Source organism: Carlito syrichta, unplaced genomic scaffold, assembly GCF_000164805.1.
Source record: "Carlito syrichta isolate Samal-C Ts95f unplaced genomic scaffold, Tarsius_syrichta-2.0.1 Scaffold303604, whole genome shotgun sequence".
Taxonomy (NCBI): domain Eukaryota; kingdom Metazoa; phylum Chordata; class Mammalia; order Primates; family Tarsiidae; genus Carlito; species Carlito syrichta.
This window is the reverse complement of record NW_007247700.1, coordinates 545,158-569,021: the sequence shown is the minus strand read 5'-3', so window position 1 is coordinate 569,021 and position 23,864 is coordinate 545,158. Positions and strand designations below refer to the sequence as shown.

Here is a 23,864-nt window from a genome sequence, read left to right as displayed (position 1 = left end):
GAGGCGGGACTCCTCGGTATGGCCCCGGGCTCCCCCTAGCCCCGCCCCCTTTTGCCTCGAGCAGCCAATGGCATTGGCGGCTAGCGCGGGACCGCCATTTTTAAAGGGACAGGAAGCTGGGGATTTTTGTAGTTTTTTCCCCTCTTTTGCCTGGAGCCGTAGAACCAAGGAGAGGGGAACGTTACTGCTATCTACTGTCTGATTTCTCTTTTTTTTTTTTTTTTTTGAGTCGGAGTCTCACTCTGTCGCCCGGGCTGGAGTGCAGCGGAACGCTGCTCACGGCCACGGCAGCCTCGACCTGCTGGGCTCAGGCGATCCTTCCACTTCAGCCGTCCAAGTAGCTGGAACTACAGGCGCGCGCCCTCAGGCCCAGCTAATTTTTTGATTTATTGTACAGAAGAGGTCTCGCCATGTTGCCCAGGCTGGACTCGAACCTCTGGCAATCTTCTCGCCTCGGCCACCCAAAGTGCTTGGACTACAGGCTTGAACCACAGTGCCGGACCTCTTGCCAGATTTCTAAGTGGCCCAGCTTCTTTCTTTCCATTTCCCACATTACCTGCGAAACTTTTATTACTTCTTCCTGACTGTGGGTAGGCTAAATTGGGATAAACAGCCTACAAATAACTAGAATCTGTGCATACAAGGGGTGACAAAAAATGCGTTAATCAAATGAATGCTAGTCTCACCATGGGACAGTCAGGACAGTCAAAGAAAATGACAGAAGCACGGTTGAGCAAACATCATACTACACATTGCCACTGTAGTTCAACTTCAAAAAGTAATATGCAGATAACATCTCTTAAAATGTATATACTTTTTTTTTGGCACCCCCTGTATCTAACTGAAGATAAGACTATGGTGCATAACACTGTTTTCTCACTTCCTTCAGTATTTCACTCAAATGTTAACTTCCCTGAAATGTTTTCCTTGGCTTCACTAAATACAATTGTAAACCACCCTCTCCCCAACACATACACTTTCTATCCCCCTTCCCTCATTTTTCGAACACTGAACACTATCTGACATACTATATACAGCATGTATTTCTCGTTTATTGTCCACTCCCCACCCCGCAGAATTTAAGAACCATGAAGGCAAGGATTTTCGACTTTTTTCACTGCTGTATCCCCTGCTCCTAGGCTAGGGCTTAGAACTTAGTAGGCACTCATTGCTCTCCCAGACTCTAACTAGACACACTTGTCTGTCGAATCTAGCGGTTCTCTCTCATCTTCTATTCTCTATTAGAATTGTCAGACTAAAGGACACAAGGCCAAGAACTTAAATTCAATTTCAGACAGAAAATTTAACTTTCAGACCTTGGGCTGACCAACAGGGCAATCTACATACAGTAGTACCAGACCTGCTTTTCTTGTCTCCTTTTCTCCACACAGAACCCAACCTCCAATGGGGGTGCTCAGATAGAGATAACTCTAGACCTCCTGTCCTTCCTCTGGAATTTTTAAAGAGGCAGTGTCTTGCCCTGTCACCCAAGCTAGAATGCAGTGGCATCATAAACTCACTGCAGCCTCCAACTTCTGGGCTCAAGCGATCCTCCTGCCTCAGCCTCTGAAGTAGCTGAGACTACAGGCATGCCATCATCCTGGGCTAACGTCTCTGTGTTTTAGAGATGGGGTTTCACTCTGTTGCCCAGGCTGGTCTTTAACCCCTAGCCTCAAATGATCTTCCCATCTCAGCCTCCCAAAGCACTGGGATTACAGGCATGAGCCACCCACGCCTGGCCTCCTTTGTAACTGTTCTACTGAGATGTCAGAATGTAGCAACTTCCTCACACACAAATCAATTTTAGCACTTGGAGAGCACCTACTCATAAGATTTTTGTGCTGAGCGCAGTGGAAGAGAGTGAGAAATCAGGACAAGCCTCTGACCGGGAGTGGGCTGGAGGTAGGAGGATTAAACATACACACAATAGGTATGACACAAAGTAAGTCTTAAATGAAAAAAATCATGTAAATCACTTCATCACTTCCTTTGCTTCCTAAAAACACATTGCATACATCTCATTGCATACAGCAAGCACCAGATCAAGTACTGGCACTTTTCTTCACAGATAAGACACAGCTTGTAAAATCATTTCTGTGCAAAATCTACTATCTCCTTCCAACCACAAGCAGTGTGTTTTGGGAGAAAAACATTCTATGAGCTGGGAGTTATAAAATCTAAACTCCAGTCTCTACTGTCACTAAAATCCTTTTCAACCCAAACTTCTGTAATCTGATTCTTCCCTGATTAACATTTCTTCCCATCACCTGTACCATAATGTATTCCAGGTTAACTTTCTCATTCAACTTCAAACTGCTTACATGTGTATCTCTAATATGGCTATAGTTAAACACATTAAAAATATAAAATGTGTCTATCGCCTGGCATCTCTATTAGCTTTGTTATTGTGGTAGCATAAGCATGTCAACAAGGAAAACACTAGGTAGTAATTAAGATACTTAAGATGAAGTAAAAAAACAAGCACGATTCTTTTTTCAACATTATTTAACTTGTTTCTGCTTTTTTATTTTTACTACTGATATTTCTTTTCTTTTTTTTTTTTTTTTTTTAGTTGGAGTCTTACCCATCACCCAGGCTGGAGTGCAGTGGCATGCTCACGGCCACTGCAGCCTCAACTTGCTGGGCTCAGGTGATCCTTCTACCTCAGCCTTCCAAGTAGCTGGAACTACAGGCACATGCCCCCATGTGTGGCTAATTTTTTTATTTATTGTAGAGACGAGGTCTCACCAAGTTGCCCAGGCTGGTCTCAAACCCTCAGGCTCAGGCAATCCTCTCACCTCGGCCTCCCAAAGTGCTGGGATTACAGGTTGAGCCAAAAACTCCTGGCTACTACTGATATATCTAACATCTCATCTCAGTACTTACCTCCTGGTTGCTCCTTCTACCTTTCTAATGTATAATGAATATGTTACAAAACAGAAGTTACTTCATATCACTCTCTTGCTTAAGGACTTAATGACTCTCCAGTTTATTGACCAACTTCAAATTCCTGCCTGGTGTTCACAATCATTTCACATACATCTACCTAGTTTCCCTAATTATATGAGCTTCAATAGGCATGGACTGTCAAGTTTTTTCATATCCCTCAGTTCAAAATAACGTGTGTGCAAAAATTAATTTTATAATTTAATTTGTAAACTTATGAAGACTTTTTTTTTGCGAACATTCACCAAGTTGCCTGATTACAGATAGAATATTTGAGAAAGTGTTATCAAAGTAGCATGCAAATTTTTGAGAAGACAAGCTTAACTTGGGGATGCTGTTTAAGAATGCAATTTTAGCTGGGTGTGGCAGCTCAAGCCCATAATACCAGCACTTTGGGAGATGGAGACAAGAGAATTGCCTGAGCTCAGGAGTTCAAGACCAGCCTGAGCAACATGGCAAGATCTTGTCTCCACAATAAATAAAAAATTAGCTGAGCGTGGTGGCGCACATCTGTGGTTCCAGCTACTTGGAAAGGTGAGGTGGAAGGATCACCTGAGGCAGTAGGTCGAGGCTGCGGTGGCCATGAGTATGTCACTGCACTCCAGCCTGGGCAAGATTGAGACTCCAACTCAAAAAAAAAGAATGCAATTCTGAAAATAAAGCTAAAAAGTAAGATCTGGGTTCTTTGATGCAGGAATTCCACTTGTAGGAGTAGTTTATCATCCAGACATACTTTCGTCATGCATACTATGTTTGTTCAAGTTATTCACTGCAGCACTGTTTATAATAGTGAAAGACTAGAAATAATCCAAATATCTATCAACAAGAGGCAACCACATAAACTACAGAAAATCACACAAATGAAAAAGCCTCCAAAATATCAAGTAAAAAAACAAGAAGTCCCAAGACTGTTGAAATAGTATACTTTCATTTGTGTATAAAGGGGGATGCCAAAGAGCATATTCATATTTATTTGTATATATATAAAAATGTCTGGAAGGGGCCAGGCACGGTGACTCATGCCTGCAATCCCAGCATTTTGGGAGGCTGTGGCAAGAGGATTGTTTGAGCCCAGGTGTTCCAGACCAGCCTGGGTAACATGGCAAGACCAGTCACTACAATAAATAAAAAAATAAGCTGGGCGTGGTGGTGCATGCCTATGGTTCCAGCTACTCAGAAGGCTGAGGTGGAAGGATCACCTGAGTCCAGAAGTCGAGGATACGTTGGCCGTGAGCAAGCCACAGCCTCTACACTCCAGCCTGGGCAACAGAGTGAGACTGACTCCAAAAAAAAAGTCGGGAAGGATGTAGGAAAGCTAGCAACAGTGGCCACCTACTTTGGGGAAGGTGATACAAACTGTGGGGTTGAGGAAAGGGATGGAAAGAAAACTTGCCTCAGAGTCATTTTTTTACATGAGCTAATTTTTGAAAAATATATATATATGAATGTATTATTTATTGAAAAATAAACTTAAGATACAAAAAGTGCCTATTTTAATAAAAGGCACAGTACCTTACCCTACCCAATTATTCTTAGCATATGACAAATACTGCATTGCCAATGTAATCATTATCATATAGGTAACGTACTAATTATTCTTATATACGTATATTACATGTAAAATATCTAAAGTAATGACAGGCACATGGCGGGTACTCAACAAATACTGGCTATAATTAGCAATAGACAGTAGGCTGCAATAAAAAATAGAATGCGGAGCTACTTGCTTCCTGTCATTCTCACAGCAGTTTGGGTCAGCCTATGCCTATCATATATCCTATGAAAAATATGTGCTTCTTTTCCTTGATAGTGAATATGTGTTATTTCTGTAATTAAAAATAATTCTGGAAAGATATCTGCTGCATGAGGTGAATAGGAACATAACAGTGTACAGGAAATAAATGACAAGCCAAGAAGCTCTCACAGAAATTTATTTAGTGTGAGACACAAAATATGAGAACAAGAGTTGTAAAGGACAAATCACTAACAAATGGTGTGCATTTTAGAAAACCAAGTGATTTCTCCTCAAATCTTAAGGTTCTTGGTACACAGAGAGTGCCTGCCTGAGCGATAGGAGATGACTAAGAGTTGGTGTGGCCAGGTCGAAAATGGTATCTTGTTTATTACATCTTGCCTCTTCCTTGCAAAAAGGAAAGAAAGCTAGTGGGAAGGGGAGGAATAAATACTGAAGGGATTTACTAAACATACATACATCATTGAGTTTTCATTTGTTCCTTGAAAAATCTAGGCTGGAAAGGCAAGGCCAACTGTAACCACAACTGTAGTCAATTCGAGAAGATGAGAGGTCTTCAAAAGAGTCAAATTTAGACATGTGAATTTGCCACAGAAGAGAAGGACATTAGGTTTTAGAGCAAAGAGAATCAAATGTCAATAATCTGAAGAACAGAGTGGGGTGAGGGTGGTGTTAGGAGGATACAGAGACTAATTCTCTGGAGGGACAATATAGTGACTGATCCACACACACAAAGGGAGCCTTCAGCGAAATTGCAGAGGACTGATCCTCAGACCAATCACATCTTTCCCAATCCCTGTCGCCTGTGAAAGAGTAAAGAGAGGAACTAGTTAGAGATTTGTGAGGGAGAGAGCCCTAGAAAGCTATTCCCTATGCCCCACAATGGGTAGAGGAGACAAGTGTTTGTTACTGAATGGCAAAGAGCAGTGAGGAGAAGCTCTCACTTTCTCCAGTGTCACTGCCTCAAGGAGCTGGGGGAGGGGGGCAAATATCCAAGAGAAAAAGGACCACCATGATGCTTTCTTTTCCCCCTTCCCTCAATACCCCAGATACACATAATGAGAACAGTACTTACTGTTGTGACCCTGCATATCTGACCCTTGAACTCAGGGGAATAGCAGGCCCCACTCAGTGGACACTTTTCCACTGGCTTTCCACGGTAGATGGGACGATAAGATGCAGCACAGATGTCAAAAGGGTTGTGCATGTCGTAATTGAGCTGGTAGACGTCTGTGGGGTTCTTCTCACAAGCAGACAAGATTTTTCGGGTCTAGGAGAAAAAAGGAATATTTTTCGGGGGGACAGAAAGCTGCAGACAACAACTCAAGGGATCCCATCACCGTGGTTTGGTAGTCCCTTCAATGTGAGATGCAATTGCACTATATGAATACAGGTCTCAACCCCTATACAGGAAGCATGTGAAGAGTTAGGAATTGCCATTCCTGCATGTCAAGCTTTCCTACTGTCAGAACCAAAGTGGTTCCATAGATCTAGACCCACATTCCTCCATCAAGTCTGGAAATTATCAAAATCAGGCCCGAAAAAGGATTAAAACAAGCTTCCCTCACCCAAGAAGAATGCTTTTGGAGGGCACAAGAATAAGCCTTGTATGTGAAGGTCTGTGGTGGTTGTAATGGAACATCTGGAGCATAAGGACAGGAGTAGGGTCATTTTCAGGTACAGGAAAGCTATTCGAGGTTGCAGGTCACTCTTACACCGGTGCTATGTCTGAGCAAACTATTAATTCAGTTTCCAGGAACAAGAGGAAGTACCCAGGTCAGTAAGTAAACAGAAGGTAGCATTCTGTTGATGCTTTTTGTTAGTGCTGTCATATATCACTTTGTTTCAGAGGCAAGGACCTTGGTCTGCTTCCTCCATGGAAGAACAGATCTGGTTCCCCTACGATCATTGAAGGAATGAATTCCCATCTACCTGTTGAGCCACCTCAGGCTTGGGCCCAAGTTCCAACAGGCGCCGAGCAAAGGTGGCAGCTGTCTTGAAGTTTTTGAGCTTGAAGAAGAGGTTGAGTGCCGTACGCAGCACCAAGATCATGTGCACAGGTTGCAGGTTTGAGTGGGTGAAGTAGGCTGCCATCTGGTGGACAAAAGGAGGAACATATGCCAGGCTGAAAATACACCTGGTAGAGGCCATTACAAAGCTGCTACATAAGCATAAAAACAGAACACAGCAGGACTGTCTATAAAGCAGAGATCTTCTACCTCCTAGGTATGGAGGACTGATGAGAAGATGAAGTAGGGTGAAGAAATGCAGCCTCTCCTCACAGACATACCCAAATTTCTCTCCCTCCCCAGGTCAGATCTAGGTTTGGAGTTGAGTACAGACCTCGTACTCAACTCCAGATCTTACCTCACAGATACGCTTCTGCTGTTCCAGAGTCTCTTTGGGCAGCTTCTTTCTTTCTATCTCCATGGACAAACCCACAATGTACTCACGGCAAATGGTGATGAGCTGCTGGGCCTGGAGGGGGCAGAGGAAGGTCAGGGTACTGAGACAGGAATTGGGGAGGAAGAGGGTTGCCCAGGACTGGGACAGCAGCTAGCCCCTCCTACCTCTGCAATCTCCTGTTTATTGTCCACCACCAGAAGTGGCACACTGAGAAGGATGGAACGGAATTTTTCCACAGCCTCCTCGAACTTGCCAGCTGTAGTGAGCTGGTAGCACAGCTGCAACCGCTGGATGAGGTCGTTAAGCTTCATGCCCACAGCTGGCACACCATTCTTCAGTCCTGCATCCTTCCTGGAAAGGGAGAAGCAGGAAGAAGATAGGCCAGTCAATAGGCACCTAGGACCCAGCTTTTTCTGGCAATCATCCTCACAGCCACTGTCCTGTGGAAGTAGCTGGGGAACTGGATGATGGCAGGTATAAAACAAGCCCCACAGAGTGATTAGCCCCAGTCTTTTTCTACTGGAAAACCCTAGCACTGTGATGATTCTGACTGTCATGGAGGCTACCACCTGAAATTTCCACCACAACCTGGAACAGATGAAAGCAGGAGCAGAGGGCCTTACCAATTGCGATGAGGGTAGCCATACATGGAGGGCAGGCAGGGCAGAGCCTGGTAAGTGGTACGGCCTCGGGCATATGTCTGTAGAAATAGTTGCTTGTAGGGGCCAAACTGGATTACCCCTACCTGGTCATGAAGAAGCTGGAGCACAGAAAAAAAGAAATTAAGGATTATAGTCCTGCCACTTAAAAAACTCATTGACTTGACTTCTCTGTACGTATTTCCTCATCAGAAAAATTCACTTAACTTATAAGACCTACCTCATTTAATAATACCTACACAGTATTTAGGACAGTGCCTGGCACACAGCGAACACTGAGTATATGTTAGTAGTTGCTGTAGCTGTTATTAGTGTTACTGTTATTATAACACATGGCTTAATTTTTTTTTTATGAGTCGGAGTCTCACTCTGTTGCCCAGGCTGGAGTGCAGTGACACGCTCATAGCTACTGCAGCCACAACCTGCTGGGCTCATGCAATCCTTCTGCCTCAGCCTTCCAAGTAGCTGGAACTCAGGTACGTACCACCACGCCCAGCTAATTTTTTGAGTTATTGTAGAGATGAGGTCTCACCAAATTGCCCAGGCTGGTCTCGAATGCATGGGCTCAGGCAATCCTCTCATCTCGACCTCCCAAAGTGCTGGGATTATAGGTGTGAGCCACCGTGCCTGGCCTGGCTTAATGTTCAAAACATACACTTGTTCAGGCAGGGGTGCTAACCTTACTAATGTGAGCTAGAAAGCATGGGGCTGTAACTGAGTGAAAGACGACTGGAAGGATCTGCCTTAAGAGACTACTAGGTCAAGTGGAAAGCAGGTAAGAGAAAGGCCTCATGAGGCAAGCATACTTAAGCAAGACCGAGGGCTTCCATGATAAACACACACCTCTGCCCGAGGATAATTTCCATCTGGTTAAAGTGAGTCAACCACCTCCTTGAGACTCTGGGCTAGGCACACTCAAGAGGAAGAGCCAAGGCTAATTTAAGAAGACTTACCCGCATGGCTGTTTCAAAAGAGCCTGCCAGGATGTGATCAACGGGAAGCTGAGAGTTATTGCACCAGATCTAACAAGAAACAAAAACCCAAGCCAAGTGAAACCCCTTCTCTTCCAATATCTGTAGTAAAAAAGTATACAACACTTTCTACACATAAATAAAGTATTAACCAGCTCAAGATCACTCATCCCTACAGGACTGCTTACCTGGGTTGGGCTTGTTCCTTTCGTTGGGGGCACAAAGAAACCATCTTCTGCCCCACCAGCTGCCCCGGAGGGCACGTCCTAGGGAAAAACCAAAATGTGAGTCATTTTTAAAAACCATTCAAGCACTTTGTTCTGAAGAATCTAAAGCACAACCATTTGCCTCGTTTTCTGCCTCTACTGGAGAAGAAGGGTGGCAGTTGTGGGAGAAGACCGCCAAAACAGGAGCTAACTAACCACTGACAAAATGGCATACTAAAAGCTCCAATTCAGATAAAAGTCCTTCATGCCTTTCATAAGCTGCTGGTAGCACCACCCTGATCACCTCCTGTGCCATTAGCATCAGATTAGAGGTAGGTCCTAGATCCCCTCCCCTTTGAGTGTCTCAGGGCAGATGGAAGTGATAAGGCCACTGACTCTTTCTCTGTCATTCTTTCTTCTCTCAAATGGGAAAGGAGCATCAGATTAGAAGGGTCTCCTCTGTAGACCCCAGGACAGGGGTGGAAACCATAAGGCCACTGGCTTTCACTGTGAGAAATGGAGAGAACCTCACTAGAGTAAGAATTCTACATACCAGCTCAGGAGGGAGCTCCAGATCTTCTTCTACATCCCAGCCACCTCCTTCTTCCTGTCCCTTGACAAGAGCATCATCCCCCAAACCATCTGTAGCCTCCACAAACCCATCTGTAAGGAAAGTCCAGGCTCAAAACAGATTTGGGCAGTGGCACAATCTTAACCAAAGGAAGCAAAACAGATCCCAGTTGGTTTCATGATCTGGAAGCCTGCATAACTGTCCCACAAGCCAGTCCCAATCCAAGGAGTCTATCTTCCTGGAACAGCTCTAAAACAGCACTCTTACTGGTGCAGTAGCTAGTGGGCTTAGCTACTCGGGAGGCTGAGGTGAGATCACTTAAGCCCAGAAGTTCAAGGAGAGTGTGGGCAGCATAGTGAGACTCCACCTCTAAAAAAATAAAAAATACATAAAATAGCACTCTTACCTTCGTCCAGCTGCAGCTCCGCATCCTCTCCCCAGCCCTCAGTACCAACAGTGTCAATGTCAATGTCAGCAGCCAATGCTCCTCCCTTCCCTATATTGGGAAGTAACAGAAAGGAACTGATTACAGCTCAGCAAGTCTGAGATATGGCTTCCTCTGCAGGCAGGCTAAAGCCTTTCAAAAACAAACGCCAAGGTTCTGCCTACTTATTAGTTTGTGTATGATATATTTTGTAGCACATATATTATACTAACTTGTACATATATTATAACTAGCATATATGTTATACTAAATTGCAGAATGTTTCACAGAGGCAGGTAATATAAGAGGATACCACTGGCCTTCCTGCTACCCAAAACAGGCTCAAATCATTTTTTTTTTTTTCCTGAGTTGGAGTCTCACTCTGTCGCCCAGACTGGAGTGCAGTGGCTACTCCCGGCCACCACAGCCTTGACCTGCTGGGCTCCGGCAATCCTTCCGCCTTAGCCTTCCAAGTAGCCAGAATCAAATCATTTTTACTTACCAGTCCTTGACTGGCAACTCTTGGAATTTCTTCTGAGAGCTTTGCTAAACTACCACAACCCCAGTGTGCACAGGCATCAGGACACAGAATAGTTGGAGGAAAGAGCAGGGCTGGGCACAAAATGCCCAAGGGTCTGTTTAGGCTCTTACTCAGGAGAAGTGATCTAGGAGATACAGTGGTAACATGCATCTTCACAGACCCACATAACAGATTTAGAGGTAGCTGAACTAGTACCTTAAGACTGTATGTCGTGAATGATAAAATACCGAACAAAGAATATGACTACAAATATAGTAAAGCCTAAGGAAACACAGCAAAATATTCACAGAAGTCATTAGTGGTAGTATAGACATCCTTCTGTTTTCCTCACTTTCCACATTTTCTTTAATGATCCCAAATGCTATTTTTATTTTAGATTGCACCATAGTTCTGATTGGCATCTCAGTGGTCCATGAATTCACTCAGAAAAAAGGACAGATGAAACTAAGTGTTAAAGGTATTCTCCAGTACAGTTCTTCACAAAACAAACAACAGAAGAGGCCAAGGAAGGAGGATTGCTTGAGGCCAGTAGTTTGAGACCATCCTGAGCAACATAGCGAGACCTTGCCTCTACAAAAATAAAAATTAGTCAGGCTTATTTTTGTGGTGATGCATGCTTGTAGTCCTACCTACTTGGGAGGATCACTTGAGCTCAGGAGTTCAAGGCTACAGTGAGCTATAATCTCACTACTGCACTGCAGCCTGGGTGACAGAGAGAGAGCCTATCTCTAAAAAAAGAAAGATTAAAAAAAAAAAGAGAAGAAGAAGAAAAGAAATGCTATGATGTAATGGACACTTACCCTTGCTGGCAATGGATCCTTCAAAGAATCCTTTCGATACAGTCAATAAAGGCCAGTTGGTATCCAATGGCATGATAGGTGCAGGTGGCTGGAGCAATTTGGCATTAGGGTCAATGTCTGGTATCTGAACAGTAGAAGAAGAGATGAGAAGCAAACAGCACCCAGAAGTCATGGAGCCTTCTTGGATCTCTGCCTCTCTGGGTAACCAGGTAGGAGAGTGATATTTACAGTTTTAAATCGTTCTAAGATTTAAAAAACCATTCCAAGAATTAATACTATAATCACAGACAATCATGTAAATAAAGACTCACTGTCTCCTTCTCTGGATCGAATGTTTCCTTTAGGCTTTCAGCTTCTTCATCTAAGCCGTGAGTAGCAGCTGTGAGGTAGGCCAGGGACTCTGTAGAGAAAACAGACTTTGTGGCATAGGCACATTTTTGAGTATATGCTGCTGTGGTAGGCAGTCTCTGACATGACCCCCTAGTGATCCCTGCCTTCTGGTATTCAAGTCCTTGCGTAACACCCTCCCCTTAAGTGTGGGCTGGACTAGCTTCTAATGGCTAAAATGTGGCAGATGTGATGAGAAGTCACTTCCTAGATTAGGTTACAAAGACTATGGCTTCTATCTTGGGCACCCCTTTTGCTCACCTGCTTTGAGGGAAATTGGCTGCCATGTCATGAACTACTCTATGGAGAAGTCAACACAGCAAGAAACTCATGTCTCCCAGACAACAGACAGCAAGGCTTGAGGATTGCCAACAGCCATGAGAGTAAGTAAGCAGATGCTCCTCCAGCTGAGCCTTGAAACGTCTATGGCCCTGGCCAACACTTTGATTGCAGCCTCATGACACTGAGCAAGAGGCACCTAGCTGAACTGTGCCCAGAATTGTGAAATAATAAAAATGTTTGTTGTTTTAGACTACTGAGTTTTGGGGTACAGCACTAGAGAATGAATGCAGTCGTGTTTTGTTTTGGTTTTTTTTTTGAGTCAGCGTCTCATTCTGTGGCCCAGACTGGAGTGCAGTGGCAGGCTCACAGCCACCGTAGTACCAACCTGCTGGGCTCAGGTGATCCTTCTGCTTCAGCCTTCCAAAAAGCTGGAGCTACAGGCGTGCGCCACCATACCCAGCTAATTTTTCTTGATTTATTTTAGAAATGAGGTCTCACCAAATTGCCCAGGCTGATCTCAAATCCCTGGATTCAGGCAATCCTCTCACCTTGGCCTCCCAAAGTGCTGGGATTATAGGCATGAGCCACCGCACCCGGCCACAGCTGCTTATCTTTAAGATCTGTCATCAGGCTGGGCTCGGTGGCTCAGCCTGTAATTCCAGCACTTTTGGAGGCCGAGGTGAGTGGATTGCCTGAGCCCACAGGTTTGAGACCAGCCAGGGAAACTTGGCGAGACCCTGTTTCTACAATAAATAAAAAATTAGCCAGGCGTGGTAGTGTGCGCCTGTAGTTCTGGCTACTTGGAAGGCTGAGGGGGAAGGATCACCAGGGCCCAGTAGGTCAACGCTGAGGTGGCTGAGAATGCCATTCCACTCTAGCATGGGTGACAAAGTGAGACTCCAATTCAAAAAAAAAGATCTATCATCAGTGTTAATGAGAACCTTGGACTCATCCCTGACTCCTTTCTATCACAGCTCATATCTAGTACTTGAATACATCATGCTGGCTCTATCGTCAGAAAATATCCTGAATCTGACCACTGTTCATCCCTCCACTAATAGTACCTTAGTCCAAACCGCATCTTTCACTTTTCTTATTCCCTAATATATTTCAAATGGCAGTGTAATGCTTGGTACATAGTGGGCTCTCAAAAAATATCCCTCAAATGTATACATGAATGAGTGAAACCTCCAGACTGAAAGTAAAGGAATAAAACTCAAATGGTATCCAACCAAGTGCATGTAATAGGGTGTCTGCTCTAAGTCTTTTAAAGCCTCTCTTCCCCATGACTAATTATTTTCCTAAGGGTGTTTGGCCAGACTAAATAGTCTGGCTGCCTCTCTGTTTGGCTTTAAAGAAAATCTTCTGAGTACGGTAGTAACATGTTGTTTCTCCTAAAAAATGCACAATAAAGATAAATTCCGTCAGGCTCCGTGGCTCAGCCTGTAATCCTGCACTTTGGGAGGCCGAGATGAGTGGATTGCCTGAGCCTGCGGGCTCAAGACCCGCCTGGGCAACTTGGCGAGACCTCAACTCTACAATAAATCAAAAAATTAGCCGGGCGTGGTAGCACACGCCTGTAATTCCAGCTACTTGGAAAGCTGAGGCGGAAGAATCGCCGGAGCCCAGCAGGTCGAGGCTGTGGTGGCTGGGAGCAGCCACTGCATTCCAGTCTGGGTGACAGAGTGAAACTCCAACCCCAAAAAAAACCCCCCAAAAAACAAAAAAAAAAAGATAAATTCCTCACTTTATACACAAATAACACATGAAGCAAGGTCCCGAAGGAGCTGCTGATCCTGGATACTTACTCTGCCCACAGTTCTTCAGGATCCGCACTCGCTCTGACACATCACCCAAGTATAGAGCATTCTGATAATGGCCACTCATATCCTTTCGGATCTCAGCTGCACCAAGGCAATGAGACACCAAGTCAGGTCTTTTCTCCCAAGTCCTCTCTCTCCTCTAGCCATTTTCCTCCTACCCCAGAAACCCCTTTTCCCATTCTTAGTTTCAGGGGCCTCACCGATCTTCATCATCTTTCGAAGTTTCTCTAAGTTCCCAGTGATAAGATATAGGAAGGACAGTTTGTCAAAGTTTTTGGTACGTTGATAACACATTTCCACAATCTGGTGGTTCCCCTGCAGCAGGGCCACTTCTCCTAGCTTTTCCCAGCAGTTCTTGTCATCCAGTGCTTTGGCTGCTTCCAGAGCAATCTAAAGAATCCCCAGGGTCAGTGTTAACAGGTAGCAGGATACTGTGACTCAAAACTAGGACTCTGCAAAGTGTTTGCCTCTACATAAATTTCGCAAGGAACTTCCTCTATTACCAATCACTCCTAGTTTTTAGTTTAATTCTAGATTGAAAATTCTATTAACAAATAGGACCCCTTTGGATACACAGATAGAAGAACCACATCCCATTATCCTCCCGGAAATTTACTTTTACAACAAAATCACCCAGCAATTGCTGATTCCATCAGGCCAGTTCTTGATTAGTCAACTTATTTACTACCTGCCAAATCTGAAGATCCACAGGGACTTTAGGAAAGACAGAAGAAACGGTACAAGACTGAAAAAAGTTTTTCTAAGCCCTTTTCCTCTTTGAAAATAATGCCTGCACACTGTGGGCCCCAACGCTTTAAAACATTTTTTTTTTTTAAGAGAAAGGATCTCACTCTGTCACCCAGGCTGGAAGGCAGTGGTGTGATCACAGCACACTGTAGCCTCCACCTCCTGGGCTCAAGTGATCCTCTTGCCTCAGCCTCCTGAGTAGCTGGTACTACAGGCATGCACCACCATGCCCAGCTATTTTTTTTTTTTTTGCAGAGACGGAGTCCTGCTATGTTGCTCAGGCTGGTCTCACACTCCAAGACTCAAGCAATTCTCCTGCCTAAACCTCCTAGAGCACTAGGATTACAGGTGTAGGCCACCATTCCTGGCCTGGGCCCTTACTAGGTACTCCTTCATCTAAGCAGGTAGTTAGTTAGCAAGATCAAATGTCAAGGAAATAGTGAGATTTTCAAATTCCATGCTATCTTGATTTTATCCTAGAAATTATTGAATTCAGACTGAGGATGACAAAACAAACAGAAATGCCATGGCAGAAGTAGAAACGGACAAATAGCAACAAAAAGATAGCTCAATCTACAACTGATATTCTGAATGCCACTATTCTAGCTAAAGAAGCAAGTTCAGAATAATGTCCTCCCAATGACTTAACCTCCTCACTTCCTCTAAAACCATGCAGGCTGATGACCACATTCCTCTCACCTCAATGTTTCCACACTCCAGTGCCAGACTAAAGCGAGTTTTCTCATCCTTGACGAAATGCAGCGCCACTTCAGGATAGCCTTTCTTCTGGAGATAAGCAATGATAGACTGGCCCACTAGTTTGGCATTCCTTACCATGTGTAGTACCTAGACATTTGGGGTAGGGTAGAGCAGGAAGTAGAGATCACTAATAGGAAAAAAAGAATGCTGGCCCTTTTAACACTCCTTGTATACATCCTTACTTTGTACCTCATCATATTTTCTGTTTATCAGGGCCAGCTTGAACTTGAACTCAGTGGGATCAATGGTGAGTACCCGAGGACGACACTCTCTGTCCAGGCAATATACATTATTGCCCTTCACCCGTGTCACATAGATGGGCAAATCCAAAGTTCGAATGATCCCATGGTCCCTAAGAATAGCAGGCAGAGGGCAAGACTTTCAGTGAGCAAAGGGGAAAATCACAGAACAAACCTGCGAAGCCATAGAACAAACCTAGCATACCGTCTTTTGTCTTCTCATTATCCTTTTGTCAAGGCCATTTGAACAATGATGTAGGTGGAAGTTGATTCAAAAAAGAGAACTAAACACCAATTTTATTTTATTCTTTTGTATGATGGGGCAGACACTATCATCTTTTTTTATAAGCTATTAGCCTATGAGCTGAGTAGCAGACATGACTAAAGATATCAGACCTAAAAGTTAAATTCTGAATTCTGATATACAGAATTCAGTTAGTAGGCCACTATGGACAGGTCATTCTTTCCTTATAAGCTATAAGTGAAAATAGAAGAGAGATAGATATAACACACAAAGAAATAATGAAAGCAGAAAATATTTTGACCTGAGTTATAATTTAAAAAATTACAAATTAAAACGTGACATAGCTAATGTAATACTGTATGTACGTATGAAGGTAAAGTCTCACTCTGTTGCCCAGGCTGGAGTGGTGAACTTTCCACGTCAACCTTTCAAGTAGCTGAGACTACAGGAGTGCACCACCACAACTGGCTAATTTTTTAAAGATTTTTTATAGTTACAAGGTTTTGCTATGTTGCCCAGGCTGGTCTTGAACTTCTAGGCTCAAGTATCCACCTGCTTCAGCCTCCTAAAGTTCTTGGATTACAGGCATGAGCCACCATGCCTAGTCAGAAAATTTAAATTTTTTTTTTTTTGATTTATGGTAGAGACGAGGTCTTGCCAAGTTGCCTGGGCTGGTCTCGAACCCATGGGCTCAGACATTTCACTTGCCTCAGCCTCCCAAAGCGCTGGGATTACAGGCTGAGCCACCGAGCCTGGCCAAAATTTAAATTTTATGTGGATACTATCTAGTTACAATTAGCATTTAAAAACTATCAAATGCCTAATAAATCTAACCCAAAGCTGGGTTCAGTGGCGCACCCCTATAGTTCCAGCTACTTGGAAGGCAGAGGGAGTAGGATAGCCTGAGCCCCATGGGTTGAGGCTGCAGTAATCATGAGCATGCCACTGTACCACAGCCTGGGCAAGAGAGTAAGACTCCAACTGGAAAAAAAAAAATCTAACCAAAAAAATGCAAAATCTCTAAGAAAAAAACTACATTACTTTACCAAAAGACATTTCAGATGACCTAAATAAATGAGAAGCTTAGCCAGACACAGTGGCTGACACTTGTAATCCCAGCCCTTTGGGAGGCAGAGGCAAGAGGACTGCCTGAATCCAGGGGTTCGAGACCAGCTCAGGCAACTTGGCTGAGGCAGAAAGGATCACCTGAGCCCAGCAGGTCAAGGCTGCGGTGGCTGTGAGCCTGCACGGCACTCCAGCCTGGGTGACAGAGTTTCCTACTCAAAAAAAAAAAAAGAGAAACTGCTATACCATGTCTATAGATTAAGGAATTTAACATAATAAAAATTATAAAGGTGACAGCTATCCCTAAGCTGATGTATAGCTTCAATGCAATTCCAAAGAAATCACAAAAGATTTTTTTTTTCACTTTGTGCAAAATTTCACAAGTTAACTCAATAATTTATGTGAAAAGGAAAAATTTACTTAAAAATACCCTAGCAACTTTTGAGAAATAAAATGGGAAAGACTGGAGGTACTATTTTACCAGATGTGAAGATTTATCATAAAGCTAAATTATTTAAGATAGTGTAGAATTAGAGCAGAGGTAGATCTTTGCATTTTTGAAAACATGATTTATGTATGACAAAGATGAGACTACAGAATCATGGGGGAAAGAGTGGTTGTTTCAATAATGATGTTGGGCAACTGGGTGGCCCTATGAAAAAACATGTATTAAGACAGCTATACCTCACATTGTACACAAAAATCAACTTCAAGTAGATAACAGACCTAGGTTTTTTTGTTTGTCTTTGTTTTGAGTAGGAGTCTCACTCTATCACCCAGGCTGGAGTGCAGTGGCACACTCATGTCTACTGCAGCCTCGACCTGCTATTCTCAAGTGACGCTTCCAAGTAGCTAGAACTACAGGAATGTGCCACCATGTCCGGCTAATTTTTTTGATTTGTTGTAGAGAGGAGGTCTCGCCAAGTTGCCCAGGCTGGTCTCGAACCCCTGGACTCAGGCAATCCTCTCGCCTCAGCCTCCCAAAGTGCTGGGATTACAAGCATGAGCCACCGTGCCCGGCTTAGACCTAGGTATTAAAAGGCAAAATTATAAAGTTCTTACATAAGACTACAGAACAATATGATTCTGGGAGTCAAAGATTTTAAAAATAGAATATAAAACCAATACTCATAAAAGATAAATATTCATAAACTCAGTTCCATAAATTAAGAACTTCTGTTCGTTAAAGGATACCAAAAAGGAAATCAGAAGACATGCTATAGAAGAGAAGATATTAATATTTGCAACACAGTCCTGACAAAGGACTGATAACCTAGTGTATAAAAAACACAAATTAAGAAAAACAACAGATAACTCATTTTTTAAAATAGCCTAAAAATCTGAATAGAATCCATAGAAGAGGAAATCCTCATAGGTGGTCAGATGGAAAGGTACTCAATCTCATTAGGAAACAGAATAGCAAAGTAAAATTACAATAAGATACATGACATATTCACCAGATGGAGAAAAATAAACCTGACAAAGCCAAGTATTGGTCGGGATGACAAGCAAGAAAGCTTTTGTACAATGCTGGTTAGTATACATACTGGTAAAACCACTTTGGAGAGCAGTCTCACAGTGGCTAGTAAATGTGAAGATACGCATACTCTATAGCCTACTAATTCATCTCTGGGTATATACTCTAGAGAAATGTATGCACATGTACCAGAAAACATGTAAAAAACTAGAAGAGTATTGTTCATACTAGCCAAAAAATAGAATTCACTCAAATACTGCTCAAGAGTAGAACTGACAAACTGTGATAAATTCACAAGATGGAACACTATTCAACAATGAAAATAAATTAGAGCTATATGGATGAATCTTACAAACAAAATATTGAACAAAATATAAAATAATATATTCAGTATGATTTCATTTATATGAAGTTCAATACCAAGCAAAACTAAATTATATATTAAAACATATACTGGGTGGTAAAATTGTAAGGAAAAGTAATGAAGAAACTACTACAAAAATTACAGTGTTATTTTTGGGTGGAAACAGGGAGTTGTTTCCCCCTTGGTTGGTCAAAAAAGACCATATGACAAAGGCCTTCTGGGGTACCAGAACTGTTCTATTTCCTGACGTGGGTGACAGTTACACAGATGTTTACCTCGTAGCTTATTTGTTCTTCTGTACATTTATTATTTATGTAATTCTCTATATTTGTGTCATATTTCATGGTGTTTTGTTTTGTTTTTTGAGTAAGGGTGTCATTCTGTTGCCTAGGCTGGAGTGCAGTGATACAATCACGGCTCACTGCAGCCTCCTCCTCCTGGGCTTAGGTGATCCTTCCATCTCAGCCTTCCAATTAGCTGAGACTACAGGCATGCCACCACACCTGGCTAATTTATTTTATTTATTTAATTAATTAATTTATTTATTTTGAGTTGGAGTCTCACTCTGTCGCCCAGATTGGAGTGCAGTGGCCGCTCCCGGCCACCGCAGCCTCGACCTGCTGGGCTCCGGCGATCCTTCCACCTCAGACTTCCAAGTAGCTGGAACTACAGGTACACACTACCACGCCCGGCTAATTTTTTTTTGATTTACTGTAGAGATGAGGTCTCGCCAAGTTGCCCAGGTAGGTCTCGAACCCTCAGGCTCAGGCAATCCACTCACCTCAGCCTTTCAAATGTGTGGGATTACAGGCTGAGCCACCGAGCCCGGCTTGATTTTTTTATTTTTTGTAGAGACAAGGTCTCACTATGTTGCCCGGGCTGGTCTCAAACTTCTGGGCTCAAGCAATCCTCCCACCTCAGCCTCCCAAAGTGCTGGGATTACAGATGTGAACTACTCCACCAGCCATATTTCTTATTTTTAAAAGAGTAGAAAAAAACCAATGTTCAGATGCTTCTAGCACATATATGCTAAACAAGGCTTTTCCATGAAGAAAAGTTCAGGACAGTTGTTTCACAAAACCGCCTTCTCCAACTCTGTATCCCAATAATTAACTTACCCAGTAGTGACAGCGTATTTGATGTGGTTGCTTGTGGTATAGATAAATACCCCACTTTCATCCCAGGCCCCACTCTTGACACGAATGTTCTCATGAATGTTACATAGAGCATCCAGTTTGCGGTTACAGATCACAATGGCTGTAAGAGGCAAAGGGCATGAGTGCTCTGTTGGATAGGGTGAGTGCAGTAGACTGGTAGGAAGGGGGGTGGGAGGGACTGGTCTCTAAATCAGGGTGGATATAATGAAGACTTACCATGTTTGGCTAGTAGTGCCACATGTGACATGTCTGCTGACCAGATAACATATTTCACTTTGGAAATCTTCACAGATGCCAGAGTTCTGAGACAGAGAGGGATGGCAAACATGAATGGATCTGATTCCCTTATCTCTGGCTATGACTGACATCCACTGCACCCCCAAATTAATGCAAATTAATTTCTTAATGTAATACCAAATCGATACTTGCTGCATGGTAGCTCAGTGACTTCAACATTTGGCTCACAAAGTGTACTGCCCTCCTTCCTCAACACCCTGTCCCTCATCCCCTTGGACCTGGTATGTCTGTCTTCACCACTGGGCTGTCAGGGGTTTTAAGAACAGAACTGTGTTCTTAATCTCTGTGTCCCTCCCATTCTACACCTTGAGAGCACTCTTTGTTCAGACAAATACTATAAAAACAGAAAAACAACCAAGTATCTTGCTGTAATGCTAGTGTGTACATACAAGATGGAGAGGGATCACAGAAAACAATGGCTAGAAAGAGTCTTGGAACTGGGCAACCTCCTCGGGTCGCCTCCTACTGTGGGAGCTTTTCTGTCCTCTTAATAAATCCTGCCTTAAAAAAAAAAAAGAAAGAAAGAGTCTTGGAATTATAGCACAAGAAGTGGTCAACTCATTTGGGGGGGAAAAAAAGTTCCTACTGCAGAAGTCTACCGTCCCTCGCTACATGCTTGTCTGCTTAGGGGCAACTGATATGTTACCGCTTCTGCTGCACGTCAAAGAGTGTGATAGAGTCTGCATCCCGAAGAAGGAGGTTGCCTGTGCCAGCATAGAAGATCTCATCACAGTTGGGCACCTGTACCTTCTTGGTGATCTCATTCTTTAGATTCTTGATCAAAAGCTGAAATGAGTTTTAAAGGTGAGATTAAGAGAAGAAGTGTGTATATAAGATGATGGCAACTGATGACATCCCTTGGCAATTGTTCCTTAGCTTAATTAAACTATTATTTTTCTCTAAGTTAATTACCACTCCAGGTAGACCATTCCAACCAAGATCCTCTCCAAGGGTCTTATTATCTCTATGTTCCCCACAAATGAAAGATCCTGAGAAATCTAACTAAAGTCTGAGTTCTTCAATCAATCAAAGAGAGAAAATAGTGCTTCAGAGCTTAAATTGTTATTTTCTTGAGAGAGTTTTTCTTATTCTGTGTTGGACCTATTACATTTCAGTATCAATGAAAGCAGAACAAGAAGGAAAATCTACTCCTCCTCTAACCCAACCCACATCAAATTTGATGTATTTGAGTTTCCTGTAGTCAAGAGTGACATTAGCTTGGTTCTTAAGCCCTGAGTCACAGTGATCATCAACCCAATCAAATCCATTTTGGAGCCTTGTTTCCCCAGGGGGATCAGCATACGGCTAGGGAAAGAGGCAGAGTCAATACATGAGGATCACAGCTGCCTAGGGGAGAATAGGAAAAAACATTGCTCTTTATTGGGCAATACACAGGCCTCTGCCACCATATTCCCCAAATTAGTTTCCGCTTTTAGTTTTAACTCACCGAATGCATCCGATCTAGGACAGCAAACCGATTTCGAGCAACCCAAACGGCTGTCAGACCTGAGGATCGTTTCCCTTCAGGGGCTGAGAGGAACAAAACCAAAGGGCGGGAACATGTGGTGAGCCACTGGCAGGTGACAGAGTCAGGTGCCATGGAGCTGCCAATCTTGCTGGCTGCCATCTTGGCTTTGCCAGTTCAGCTGCTTCCTAACTAATTCAGCTGTAACCTGGGGCTATTGTCGAGTGACTTTCCCCCACCAGTTCCCTCCAAACTCCAACCTCCACCCCTGCCAAGCTTCTTTTCTCTAGGCCAAGTGGCTGCATTTCAGCCAGCACCATGTACTGGCAGAAGGGCCGCCCATCTTGGGAGACAGCACACTCGATCAAGCTAACGAGCAGGGCCTCCCTGGCCAAGTTGTGGTAAAGCAAGCAGCCTGTCATAGGACCCCCTCCCCAGGACACAGCTGCTCTGCTGCTTTTAACATGCAAATACAGACCTCTTAGTAGGGAAGGGTGTGGCAGAACACTCCAAACTAAATCTTGACAGGTTGTCAACCTTGGTGCTGGGCAGTTTTCGGCACCAAGCTGTTGCTCTGCAAATGTCAACTGACCATTTCTTTCTCTTTTTTTTGAGTCAGGGTCTCACTCTATTGCCTGGGCTGGAGTACAGTGGCACAATTACTGCTCACTGCAGCCTTAACCTCCTGGGCCCACCTCAGCCTCTTGAGTAGCTGGGACTACAAGCACCTGCTAATACTCTGGTTAAACTTTTTATTTTTTATTTCTTTGTAAAGACAAGGTCTTGCTATGTTGCCCGAGGTCTTGCTATATCTTGGCTATGGTCTCAAACTCCTGGGCTCAAATAATCCTCCTGCTCTGGCCTCCCAAAGTGCTGGGATTACAGGTATGAGCCACAGCACCCCAACCTCAATTTTTTTTTTTTTTTGAGTTGGAGTCTCACTCTGTCACCCAGACTGGAGTGCAGTGGCACGCTCCCAGCCACTGCAGCCTCAACCTGCTGGGCTCCAGCGATCTTTCTGCCTCAGTTTTCCAAGTAGCTGGAACTACAGGTGTGCACTACAAGCCCAGTTAATTTTTTTTATTTGTTGTAGAGATGAGGTCTCGCCAAGTTGCCCAGGCGGGTCTCGAACCCGCGGGCTCAGGCAATTCACTCACCTCAGCCTCCCAAAGTGCAGGATTACAGGCTGAGCCACCGAGCCCGGCCTCAACTGATCATTTTTATCATCCTGAACAGTTACAAAATGTTCCTCGGTTCAGTGGCTGATTAGAATTTTGAAACGGACAATTTATTCTCCGGGAAACTTGTAGAAAGATAAATGGAAGGATGTATCACAATACTCTTTTATCTATTAGGCAAGCAGAAAACTGGACAGAGCATGCGGGCCAGCCTTGCTCTGTACTTCTCTGGCACCTGAAGTGGCAGGCAGTTTACAAAACTAATTACCACAGTCAACACTCCCACTTTTCAGGGGACAGGGAACCACACTATTCAAGCTTTTGCTCTTTTCCTTCATCTTCTCTGTTGCTCATCACTGGGCTGCACCTTTACTAATTATTATCTCCCTCAAAAATGGAGTAGAGAAAATAAAAGTGGCAATAAAACAAGATATTTTAAATTCTGTTCATTGTTAACATGTATGGGGGGGGAAAGGGGGAGTAATTTGGGAGGTACCAAATCACAAGATTTAGTCAGAAATGGCTAACTGACTAGTTTATGAGGGAGATTTTGATTTATGGATACCAAATACAAAGAAGCTTTCTTTCTCTTGATGTGATGACATTTAAGAGAGTAAATCAATTAGCAACAATAACCCAGTGGCACCCACAAAAGGGACAGAGCTAGCAAAATATTTCTCGGGAATTTGTTGAGGTCTAACTTATCATGAAAGTGTGCTAGTAAGAGTGAGGATCTACAGAATAACCCTCTGACCTGGTGATGTCCATACACCTACTGGAGAAAGTGCCCTGAAAGGAGTATGTGCAATAGTCAAGCCCATTCTGAGAATGTTTTGTCAGCAAGTTCCAATCACAAGGATATCAACAAGGGATGGGATGATGGAAGAGGTAGGCAGGGGTCTCAGCTGGATCCTGGGATCCCAGGTGGGGTGTGGGGCTGTTAGCAGACTCATCTTTTTGACATGCAAAAGGAAGCAAATCGGATCTGGAAGTGGATAGGAGAGTATAAATCCTTAGTCCCAGGATGAGACATTGGAAGATTGGAACTACATTTTTAAATAAATGAAACTACCAGAGTGAAAGTCATATCAACTGACAATAAA

At 43.5% G+C, this 23,864-nt stretch overlaps 1 protein-coding gene across 2 annotated transcripts in view; it reads right to left on the bottom strand.

Moving 5' to 3' along the window:
* Positions 1–4,859: 4,859 nt before the first annotated feature.
* Positions 4,860–23,864, bottom strand: part of COPA (coatomer protein complex subunit alpha) — a 51,184-nt gene continuing 32,179 nt past the window's right edge. The window contains exons 14-33 of one of the 2 annotated variants that reach the window (XM_021712693.1): positions 21,566–21,648; positions 20,765–20,904; positions 20,038–20,123; positions 19,783–19,948; positions 15,465–15,627; positions 15,216–15,362; positions 13,970–14,159; positions 13,755–13,850; positions 11,589–11,677; positions 11,278–11,401; positions 9,919–10,008; positions 9,495–9,604; positions 8,924–9,001; positions 8,718–8,786; positions 7,729–7,865; positions 7,270–7,456; positions 7,067–7,177; positions 6,632–6,793; positions 5,775–5,969; positions 4,860–5,502 (exon numbers count right to left, since the gene is read on the bottom strand). In XM_021712693.1, coding sequence (XP_021568368.1) covers positions 5,443–5,502; positions 5,775–5,969; positions 6,632–6,793; positions 7,067–7,177; positions 7,270–7,456; positions 7,729–7,865; positions 8,718–8,786; positions 8,924–9,001; positions 9,495–9,604; positions 9,919–10,008; positions 11,278–11,401; positions 11,589–11,677; positions 13,755–13,850; positions 13,970–14,159; positions 15,216–15,362; positions 15,465–15,627; positions 19,783–19,948; positions 20,038–20,123; positions 20,765–20,904; positions 21,566–21,648 — 2,483 coding nt within the window. In that variant the 3' untranslated portion in view covers positions 4,860–5,442. The remainder of the gene's footprint in view (positions 5,503–5,774; positions 5,970–6,631; positions 6,794–7,066; positions 7,178–7,269; positions 7,457–7,728; positions 7,866–8,717; positions 8,787–8,923; positions 9,002–9,494; positions 9,605–9,918; positions 10,009–11,277; positions 11,402–11,588; positions 11,678–13,754; positions 13,851–13,969; positions 14,160–15,215; positions 15,363–15,464; positions 15,628–19,782; positions 19,949–20,037; positions 20,124–20,764; positions 20,905–21,565; positions 21,649–23,864) is intronic. The other variant, XM_008058711.2, reaches the window with a different exon arrangement.